The sequence below is a fragment of the Sinocyclocheilus anshuiensis genome, unplaced genomic scaffold, assembly GCF_001515605.1.
Source record: "Sinocyclocheilus anshuiensis isolate Anshui unplaced genomic scaffold, SAMN03320099.WGS_v1.1 scaffold217, whole genome shotgun sequence".
NCBI lineage: Eukaryota > Metazoa > Chordata > Actinopteri > Cypriniformes > Cyprinidae > Sinocyclocheilus > Sinocyclocheilus anshuiensis.
The window spans coordinates 1,490,910-1,502,915 of NW_015536538.1; the positions used below are offsets into that span (position 1 = coordinate 1,490,910).

General features: G+C 35.5%; 1 protein-coding gene across 1 annotated transcript; it reads left to right on the plus strand.

Annotated features, from left to right (window-relative positions):
* The first annotated feature begins 1,419 nt into the window (after positions 1-1,419).
* Positions 1,420-7,078, plus strand: LOC107696862 (protein-lysine 6-oxidase-like). Its single transcript, XM_016497402.1, has 6 exons — positions 1,420-2,232; positions 2,338-2,446; positions 4,109-4,246; positions 5,240-5,396; positions 6,785-6,880; positions 6,959-7,078. The coding sequence occupies exons 1-6, from the start codon at positions 1,509-1,511 to the stop codon at positions 7,076-7,078; spliced, it is 1,344 nt and encodes a 447-aa protein (XP_016352888.1). The 5' UTR covers positions 1,420-1,508.
* The last annotated feature ends 4,928 nt before the right edge of the window (positions 7,079-12,006 follow it).

Genomic DNA, 12,006 nt, shown 5'->3' on the forward strand with positions numbered 1-12,006 from the left:
CCATGGTTCCCCGAGAGGGAACGAGACGCTGCGACCCCCTCGCCATGCCTGTTTACGCCTCCTTCAGACAGCTAAGTGGATGACGTATTCAGCAGGTGCCCTTTTATACTTCCGGTCAGCCCACCTATGACATCATGGGCCAGGTGGACCAATAGATTGGCGTTGTTTCACGCGTGCTTCAGACACCGGTCATGCAGGCTGCATTCCCCAATGTGCCCCCTAGGGGGCGCAGCGTCTCGTTCACTCTCGGGGAACCATTGTTGCATGCTTAACCCCAGACCTTTCTATTCAATGTCTCTATCAGTCTTACAGACATTTCCTTCTTTTCGCTGATATTCCATCATGTGTCTTTAGTTAACGATACTGAACCTCACCAAATTCAACTGAGTGAGTTCATTTTGAATTAATCAAACACTTCTTGGCATTTAAATTGCACCAAAAGGATTTATATTTTGTATAGAGAAACACTGACTGTGTAATTGAGGATTGGTATAAATGAACAGGTCTGCAGAGTGAAGTGTCTCAGTGTTTTTAACAGGAGGATGGTTTGTTTGTTTGTTGTGTAGGTGCTGTCAGAAGAGCAGCTCACAAACATCTCACCAGAATGCCGGTGTGCAGCGTTTACTACAGACGAATAGAGTCTTTCCACAAATATAAAGTGCTAAATAATAATGAAGCCAATTTCAACTGTTATGTAGTGGCTAACCATTATAACTGTTTTATTTTTTTGTTTTTTCGCCACCCCAAACACACACACCATAAATTACAGGATGTTTTTTGTGTGTCTCTTTCGCTTTAATGCCAGCATTTAAAAAAACAAAATTCAGTTGTATTTATTTATTTACTTTATTTAATTATGAATTCTGATAAACTTAATTTCCTATAAATAACAGTACGTTTAATAGTATTGGATTTGTTTCCCTTTTGTTTTAAGAAAAACGTTTTCCTCTAAAAATCTATTTTTATTTTCAGAATCCTGAAAGCCATGTAAGCCTATATCATTTATATTATGATTATTATTTTATACATTATATTTCTTTTTCCTAAAAATTGTTTCGTGTCTCTCTTTTGCTTTAGTTTATTTTTATTTATTAATTTAAGAATTCTGAAAAACTTGAGTATAATTTCCATAAAGAAAGCTCCAGATTTGCAGCCCAGGACTCCATTGCAGAGACTGCATAACTTTTATCATTTTCAAGTAGCTAAATGTTGATCATTTATCAAACACAGTCAAACTCTCTCCAGTGATCATGGAGGTTTGCCTGCATTGCTTTAACAAAACTAACGAGACAGCAGTTTGTCCGGCGAGGAAAGAGTTAAGCGCGAGTCTCCCTGACTGTGCATGCGCGCATGAACTCCCACAATTTGATAAATGTCCCTCCGCGGCTCTTCGGTCCGTTTCCAGTCTCTCGAGGAAGCTATGCCTTTTACGCACCTCAGACTCCCACATCCACTGGCAGAGGAACATCTGTGCTGGGAGCCCACATCAGTGACCGTCCAGCTCTAACATGCATCTCAAGATGCCAAACTTGATTTTGGTTTTCTATTTACTTCAAGGACTGAATAAATTCATCAGCGCGCAAAACTCTGCGCCCTGGAGGAACCGGATCCAGTGGGTCAATAACGGCCAGGTGTTCAGTTTAATGAGCACCGGCTCGGAGTATCACGCACCGGTGGCGTCCAGAAGACAGTCCAGGGTGTTTCAGAGCAGCAATAGAGATGCTGTCCGGGACAGGACCATGCAAATTCGAGTGGAAGCGTCCGATTCTGCGGCCACAAGTAGCGGCAACACCGCGCTTTTGGGTCCGGATCGCATGCAGTACATCGCGGCCAACAGCCGCACACCTGGCGCCAGACAAATGCAGGTGCGTCAGCGGCTCAGAGCAGCTCCAGGAACCAGATCCAACGCCACCGAATACTCCGGCGGCGGAAGAGCCCCGGCTCAAGGGGAACTTACCGCACGAAGGGCGCCAGCGGTTGCCAATCTCCAACACCTGGAAGCGCCAACTGAGACCTCAAACACTTTAACTAATGGAAACTATAATGAAGCGGGGCTCTCCAGAGCGCAAACTCCAAATGCGGAGCAGGGAACCACGTCTGAAAGCATGGCAGGAGATGATCCGAGAAACAGGAATACGGTTTTCTATAACATCTATCCGCCCGGCGGCAGAACGGTCATCCCGCGCCGCGCGGCGCCTGGCACCGGTTACGGCACAAGATACTTCCAGAACGGTGAACTGCGCGCAAAGGACGAGTTTAGCCTCAACATATGGGGGAATGTGTGGGATTTGTTTCAAACAGACGTGTTTTAGTGTATGCATATGTGCTCGTCTGCAGGTCTGCCGGATCTTGTGCCAGATCCATATTCAATCCAGGCGGGCTCATACATCCAGCGCGTCCAGATGTACGCGCTCCGGTGCGCGGCGGAGGAGAACTGCCTGGCGCGGTGCGTTATGAATTATGATCTGTGTCCAGTTACAGTCAGCGACCGTAACAAATATTTAGACACTTAAGTCACACTTAACCCTCATGTTGTGCTGAAAATATTTGACTTAATTTGGTGTTCCCGGTCATAAATCGCATAAACTACAGATTTCCCCCCCTCCAAATCTATATTTAATTTTTTCAGAATCCTGAAAAACTTGACACAATATCCCGTAAATATTTAACAGTATTTGTTTTGTGTCTGTCTTTTGCACTAATGATTTTTTTTTTTCAAAACCTTTATTTATTCATTCATTTTAGAATCCTAAAAAACTTATAGGCCTAGGCTATATCACATAAATTAAATAACATTTTATAGTATTTTATGTGTCTCTCTTTTACTTTAATGACATTTTTTCAAAATATGTCCATTTCTTCTTTCCTTCTTTTCTTCAAAAAATCTGAAACTTTGTTTATGAAACAGACCCCAGGACCCCACAGGGATTTTTGGTGTATTTCAAACTAGACGCATTTTATACTGTAAATGTTGTTGATGATTTATTAAACATATCCTAACTCTCTGAAGAACATGGACTTTTTCCTGTATTGCTTTAACAAAACGAATGTGACATTAGTTTGTTCAGTAATGAAAAGAGTTAAGAGCAAATATTCCAGAGTAAATCCTGAATGGATTTACTATTTTATTATGCCATATTATCTGAACTTATACATCCGTTTTTGAGTGAAAAAAGCATTATTTGTGGATCATTTTGGCAATGTTCATTAAAAAACTGAGGTGCATATAACCAATCAGTTGCAAAAAGAAAAGAAAACAAGTTAATAAAAAGATTGAATCCGATATTTGGTAATAATATATCATATAATGAGACATAATTGTAAGCCTTTTTTCATAGGTCGGCCATTTTTGACCAGGAACACCACAAGTGTAAGACATTGGGAATAAAATCCCCAAAAAGTACAAAAATTATGATTTTTGGAGGGAAAGTTGTGAGCAAAGTCAGTAAGTTTTAGTCCAATGCAATAGCATTAAATAGCATTTCGGGAAAAAGAAAATCCTCTACGGATCAAAATGACCAGAACACAACGTGAGGGTTAAAAATGTCTGAATGTCATCGCATTAGATACAAATTATTAAAGAAAATGTCATTAATTGTACAAACACTTTACAAGCACTTTACATCATTTGACACTAAGTCTCTAACACATAATGCATTAAAGAGCTATTTTAATGCATTAATTGTGCGCCTTATAATGCAATGTGATATCATGCATAATTGTTACCAGTTATGATACATTTAGACCTGTGGTTTTTTCTACTATGACCCTTGTGTGAACTTGACTTCGTACATCCACTAAAAACCACCAAAACACCAGCTGACTCAAACACACTGAGACTTCAGACACACTGTCTGAATATGTTGAATCATATTCAAAGATTTGAAAGTGTCTGAGGACTTTTCCTTGAGTTTGCAATGTCTTACCATGTTGAAGCAGGCGTGCTGTACCCTAAAAATGAAATGTTGCATGCTTTGAATATTGGTGAGAGCTTTTAGATGGTCTGTTTGACTTATTTTTGCGGTGCAGTCATCAGTATGGCTGGATGCATGACCTCTCGTCACCCAGTGATCCATGAGCTCATCCTCCACCGTCTTTCATCTTTCAGATCTGCATACAGACCCACAGTCAGAGACATCGACTACAGGGTTCTGCTGCGCTTCCCACAGAAGGTCAGAAACATGGGAACGACTGACTTTCTGCCCGTCAAACCCAGACATCAGTGGGAGTGGCACAGCTGTCATCAGTGAGTCTGATTAATCACATAATAATCAATCGAAATAAAATCAGATGACTTGCAAAAAAAAAAAAAATAATAATAATATTACCTCATTTGATTATGCTGAATTAAAAATAGCAATAATACTTTCAATCAATGACAGTTTTTTTTTTTTTTTTACAAAATGCATGTATCAGCTTTGATGCACTTATCAAAATAACAAAAGCACTCAAAAGTTCCAAAAATAAGTTTTCATAATGTATCATTTAACATACAATCTGCAAAAATATGTTCAAATACTTACTACATCAACACAGATGCAGCAAAAAAAAACAAAAAACATCAGGCTCATGTTTGCATTTTCTTCTGTCTCTGGCCATAATTCTGACCTTGACATCAGGATTAGGCGTCAAATAATATCATACATGTGAAAATGGGCTGGGAATCGAACAGATAGTTGTGATCTGGCTCAGATTCAGACAGGAATCATGTGCTCGTGGTGTTTTTCTGCTGATTAATAGAGAATACAAGACGTCTTCACCGCAAAAATGCTACAAAATGTGAATATTTTGTCTTAAAGCGTGACGTTCTCCAGCAAAACATAATGTTTTTAAAATCAGCAGCCCAAAATTACTAGTAAGAAACAAGTTTTGGATTTCATTCAGCAAATATGATGCAGGGTGATGAGATTATTATTATTATTAGAAATTATGATAAAATTATAAATAATAAAAACCCTACTGTATTGCAATCACTGCAATGCATGCTTCTTGCTTATTATAAAATGACAGCAACAGCAATATTATAAAATACATTATTGTTCAATAAAAAAAGTTACATTTATTAATATTAAAAATCAGAATGAATCAGAATTTCGAATGGGATCTGTGTTTTATAAATCCTATGTGAGTGATGCATTTCAGTGGGTTGCTATGCAGTTGCAAAGGTGTTTGTTCAAATCATTATAGCGGTGTTAATCATAACACATGAGAAGTGCATGATCTGTGTGGTATCTGACAGGCACTATCACAGCATGGATGCATTCAGTCACTATGATCTGCTGGACATCAACACCGGACTGAAGGTCGCAGAGGGTCACAAGGCCAGTTTCTGTCTGGAAGATACGGGCTGTGATCCTGGATTTCACCGCCGATACGCCTGCACCGCACACACACAGGTACAAACACACACACACACACACACATCACAGTCTCCCACAGCGAACAGCAGGGTTATTAGTTCACTAAAATTAAAACCATTAAAAACCATTGTCGTTGCTTGAAGTAAACTTTACCTGAAATGAAATAAAAAAAATTAAAAAAAATTATTTTAGCATTGCCAGTTTGACTTGATGTACTAAAGCTAAAATAAGAAATAAAAATATATAAATAATAAATAAAAATTACAAAAACACAACAATTACTTTAATTAAAATAAAGACAGAAAATATAAAAATTCTTAATATTAATAAAAATTATAAAAGAATCTAATTTTAGTAGTATTTATATACTATTAAAGCTTTTATTTATATTTTGAATGAGCTTTTATTTTTAATTCCCATTTTTAATTTTAGTTTAACTTTTGGTAATTTCGTTATGTGCTTTTGCCATTTTTATTAGTTTTTTATATTACTATTAAGGTTTAATTTATTTATTTATTTTTTCAGTTTTAGTTTTTACTTATTTAATTAAAGTTTTTCATCTCATATTTATATTTTATCTTATTTTGTAATTTATTTGACTTGATTTCCACTTTATTTCAATTAACAAAAAATAAATAGTAACACTTTTAGTTTTAGTGATAACAGCCCTGGATGAAAGTCACTGGGGTATATTTGTAGCAATAGCCAACAATACATTGTATGGGTCAAAATTATCAATTTTTCTTTTATGCCAAAAATCATTAGGATATTAAGTAAAAATCATGTTCCATGAAGATATTTTGTACATTTCCTACCGTAAATATATCAAAACTTAATTTTTGATTAGTAATATGCATTGCTAAGAACTTCATTTGGACAACTTTAAAGATGATTTTTTTGCACCCTCAGATTCCAGATTTTCAAATAGTTGTATCTCGGCCAAATATTGTCCTATCCTAACAAATCCCAATTTCAATAAATTGACCCTTATGACTGGTTTTGTGGTCCAGGGTCACATATTATTGCTTATTATTGAATTATTATTCCTGTATTCTTGCATACAGCAATTATTACGGTTAGTTGCAAATGCATTCCTCACCCAGTTAAGATGCATTTAGTTTACGTTTTTGTTCTCATATTTATATTTTATTTTAATTTGGCTTTATTTCAATTAACAAAAAATAAACAATTTCAGTTTAGACAATAATTACCCTGGTTGAGATGAATTTGTGCTTGTTGTATTTAGTGTTTTGATTAATAGAAATATTATAGTAATACATTTCTGATTCCTAATTCTCATTCAAGTTTTTCTACTCCTGTTTTATTTTATTTTAGCTCAATTTCAATTAACAAGTTCTAACTAATGTGTGCTGCTCATATTCGTTGTGTGTGGTTTGCTAGAGTTATTATTGCTGTGTTTTCAGGGCTTGAGTCCAGGCTGCCACGACACATACGCCGCCAACATCGACTGCCAGTGGATCGACATCACAGACGTCCCTCCTGGAAACTACATCCTCAAGGTGTGAGAAATAAAGCTGATGTAGAGACATTTTCCGAACCGGATCCTGTTGTTGATGTGCATTTCACTTCCTCTCCAGGTCACAGTCAATCCAGACTTCCTGGTGCCCGAGTCTGACTTCTCCAACAACGTTGTGCGATGTGAGGTCATTTACACCGGCGTTTACATCCAAACCAGAAACTGCATCTTAACTGGGTGAGGAAATGCATTTTTATTACAGTTTTTTTTTTCAACTGCTTACACACATTTTCATAACTTTGCCTCTTTTCTTTACACATAAATCCAATAATTGCACACACAAAATGCAAAATGCCTCACATCTCTTGCAAAATGAAGCAAATATCACAAACACATCTCAAAAGCAAACATTTGCAAACACCTTTGCCATAATATTAATTCCTGTATTTGTGTGTTACATAGAGAATTGTGTGTTGTGTTTTGCAAAAAAGTGTTTTATTAAATTGAAAACTGAGTCAAAAGCCCAGAATTAGCGTATGGTTTTGCAGATTTGGTGTGTGCTTCTGGCGTTAAGTGTCAGCGTTCAGAAATTGTGTGACAAGTAAAGATTCTGTGTGTAAAACTGTAACTTCATCACATTAATATTTCACGAATCAGAGCAATAATTGACTACATGTATTTCTTTCTCTCTGTTTCCACAGGATGTAAAGCCCTCGGGTTGGAGTTGAATTTTAAAGGCCTATATAATAGGTTTAATTATAGTAATTTAATTTAAAGCTTTTTTTAGTAACTTGAAACACTCCATATAGCTGTTGGAGTAATATTTATGACAAATGTACTGTATCTATTTTCGATGAGTTTGATTTCTTGCCCTAGAGCGAGCGATTTTAATTGTTTTTGTGATGTTTGCGTTATAATAAAATGTAATTTTGCTTTTATGTTAAATGAAGAACTATAAATTAATAGATTAGTATGTTAGAGTTTGTATTTATTGCATTGGTTATGAAAAATATAAGCATTTTCTTTTAAACTAAGATCATTGAGGGACATATTGTGTAATTTTGGCTTTTTATTAGATAGCGGTTGAGTGCTTTACTCTACTGCAGATCACTAGTGTAAAATATACACTATTAAAGGGTTTGGTTTTCCCAGGTTTCAGTCTTAAACATCTTGAGAAGTTTGCTGCAAGCTTCCCTTGTCTTTGCCATGATTATAAAACTCTTTCCATGAATGCTGGACTTGGATGAACAAGGTCTTTTGTGGTTTGAATTGCAATAAACAGAAATGCAGAGAATGTAATAGAGAAAATGGATTGTGGTTCTTTTCGGAACTCTGTCTTCGTTAAATCACTGGTTCATTCAATACAAAAAAAGGTTTTCGGTTTTTCAACCGAGAGCTCTCAGTTGAGATGTTTAAATGGGACGAAAGCTTCCCGAGCACCGAGGAATGAGAGCTGAGATTAAATCCAGCCAAAGACATCAGAGTCCGAGACCTTTTACTGCCTCCTTCAGTATTTACTGTACGGGAGAGGAAACGTTGAAATGGGTCGAGTTTTTTGGGAAAGTTTTCATGCTCAAGATGTGTGCTGGGAGATTTTTCACTCTTATTATGACTTTGGAATAAATGGAGTTTATATTTAATATTTCCTAACGAGCAAAAACTTTGTCATTTCTGCTTTTTCGTTTTACAAACTCTGAGATGGAAACTGAATATTGTTGAGCTGCAGACGTAAATAGGATGAAATGTCCCTTTTCTGAGTATTTACATGCACTTCACCTAATATTTAACTTCCTCTAAAGACAAACAGTCTGTGCATGAAGGAAATCCCAGAATGCATTGAGATGCAGTGTTATTTTAGTATTATTTATATGCTATTCTAGATTTTATTAATATTTAGAATTAGCTTATTCTTATACTTTGTTTTAATTTTAATTTTAGTTAAACTAATTTTAATTTAAAAATAAACTATTATTGATTTTAACTAAACAATATTTAATTTTACTTCAGCTAATATTTATTTATAATTTAGTCATTTTGCTTTTTTTGCTTTTTATAGTTTTTGTTTTGTATTTCTTTACATTTAATTTATTTTTATTTTCAGCTTTAGTTTTAGTTTTTAATTATTTTATTTCCAGTTTTCGTGCTTGACCAACTGAAATAAGTTTTTCGTGTAATTTTTATATTTTATTTCAGCTTTATTTCAATTTAAAAAAAAAGTTTAAATAGTTTTGGTTTTAGTCCTAGTTTTAGTTAACAATAATAACCCTGTTGGAATTAACTTATTATTGTGCAACATGATGAACAAAGTGAGAGAGACATTAATTATGAATACATTTCTTTCAATACTAAAAGCTGTTTTTAGTTTTAGTTCTGATGGGGACCTTTTTTAATGGAAAATAAATAACCCTGATTTAAAGCAATAGTTCTCGAAATTTACTCACCCTCATCCAAGATGAGTTTGTTTCTTCATCAGATTGGTAAAAAAGTAGCATTGCATCACTTGCTCACCAATGGATCCTCTTGCAGTGAATGGGTGCCGTCAGAATGAGAGTCCAAACAGCTGATAAAAACATCACAATAATACACAAGTAATCCACACCACTCCAGTCCATCAGTTAACATCTGGAGAACTTATTAAGACGTTTTAACTTTAAACTCTTGCTTCTGGCTAAAATACAAGTCCATAATCCACAATAATGCTTCCTCCAGTGAAAAAGTGGTCTGGTCTGAATCAGGAGAGAAATCTGCGCAGATCAAGCACCGTTTACAAGCCAAAACAGCTCTAAACAAATATGTGGATGGATTTTGATGTGAGTGAAAACAGGAGATGGGCTTTTTCACTCGAGGAAGCGTTATTTTTCTATTGTTAGACTCATATTTTAGCTGGAAGCAACGGTTTGAAGTTAAAAACGTCTTGATGGATTTGTTTCTTACAAACACGCAGCTTTTGTCTTCTCCAGATGTTAATTGATGGACTGGAGTGGATTACTTGTGGATTATTGTGATGTTTTTATCAGCTGTTTGGACTCTCATTCTGATGGCACCCATTCACTGCAGAGCATCATCTACATCTTGGATGGCCTGAGGATGAGTACATTATCGGCAAATTGTCAGCAAATCAGCAAATTACATTTTCTTTAAACTTTCATATGTGTGTGTGTGTGTGTATATACTATATATAGTCTCTCTATAGTCTGCTGTTGAAGCCGGTGTGATTTCATCAGTCTGCAGACGGTTTGCAGGAGGGTCTCGGTCTGTTTACTGACACAGAGCCATGAAGACTGAGATGTTATTAAACGCTCCAGCCATGTGTCTACTAGCACTGAATGAATGAACGAATCTCTCTTCTGTCCACCAGCGGCCCTCTCACAGATTTAGATGAAGTTTTTTCTTAGTCATTGTAAACAGGATATAGGAAGTAAAACATGCACATGTTACAATTTCTATTCCACACCTTTCTTTGCCGTCACCGTATAGTCTGTTCATGACAGCAAACATTTGAACAACAGCTCACTCATAGAGAGGTTTAACATTTGGAAAAATTTATATGAAAAAATACTAGCATTTAAAAGTTTGAGGTCTGTAAGTTTTTTTTTTAAAGAAGACTCTTCTGCTCACCAATGCTGCATTTATTTATCCAAAAACAGTAAAATTGTGACATATTAACACAATTTAAAGTAACTGTTTTCTATGTGAATATCTGCTAAAATCTAATTTATTCCTGTGATGCGCAGCTGTATTTTCAGCATCATTACTCCAGTCTTCAGTGTCACATGATCTTCAGAAATCATTCTAATATGCTGATTTGCTGCTCGAGAAACATTTCTGATTATTATCAATGTTGAAAATGTTTCTCCCAGACAATAATTACTGAAATCAGTGTGTCTGAATCCTGTATTTCATCTTATTTTCATTGAATACATGAATTTACATGATAAAAATCCTTCAGAGGATGTTACAGACTGAAAGGCCCTGGAATGAGAGGCACCCTTGAGGTTAAGTGTAATGAGAATGAACACAGATGAAACGTTTATTCTGGCATTTGTGTGGAGCTGAAGTTCTGCCAGAACAGATTCTCTGTGTTTTTGAATGTGTCTGGAAAAAGCCCATTTCCTCTGCTGCTCTCGCTCGTTCTGCTCCGCTCTAATATTGACTCACAGCCACAGTCAGGAATGGCGGATGGACTCATTCTCTGTGTTTCTGTGCCGTTTATAGGACATAAAATGGGAACATGCTCAACATGTTATTGACTGTCAAGCTCGGGTCAATAGACGAGCGTTTGTTGTTGAACAGAGAGCTGTTGAAGACGTTCATTTACAGCGAGCTATTTTTATTGGCAATTATTGAGAAATGCAACAGGTTACAAATTTGGTTTAGAAATATTTTTCACTCATAAATTGCTAGTAAATTTCACAAACAATTACTGAGAAATGGCAAATAACACATTGAATGAGATGTGATTTTTTTAAGTAGAAAGACTGAAGTGAAGTAGTATTTTCTTGTAAAACAGTCAATAATCTTTTATTTACAACTTAGAATTGTTTTTATTATTTTGAATATTAACATTTTGCAATTTAAATATTTTCTCAGTCTCATTTTCTCATTTCACCAGATTAATAATTTATCAAAGTAATAGAAATATATAGGCTTCAATTTCTATGAATGCATAATATAGGATTAGTTTTCTAAATGCTAAATATACACTCTAAAAAAATTGTGCTAAATATACTTAGCGATGCTATATAGCACCTCAACTGCACAAAGAACTGCTGAAGAACCCATTTTTTATGTGTGTGTGTAGGCTTTATTTTTCTATAAGCAAAATATAATTTATTTTTTAATAATTAACAATTAAAAGATTAATTTGCTTTTCTTTTTTTCTTTTCTCATTATTGTCAGTATTGTTTCTCATTAGATTCCTTTTGACAATAGTTTAAATTGTAAAATATTTTGCAATTTAAATATTTAAATATATTATAATAATGAAAATTATATTTGTCACAGGGCTGACAAGACGTGAGACGTGTGGATCCATCTGCAAGCTTTATTTTAAGAGACGTGGTCGTAACAGGCAGGGTCGAACAAAGGCAAACAGGTATATGGCGGGCAAAACACAAGAATAGTCCTAGGGCTAGCGTAGGTCAACGATCGGCAGACAGAATCACAGGG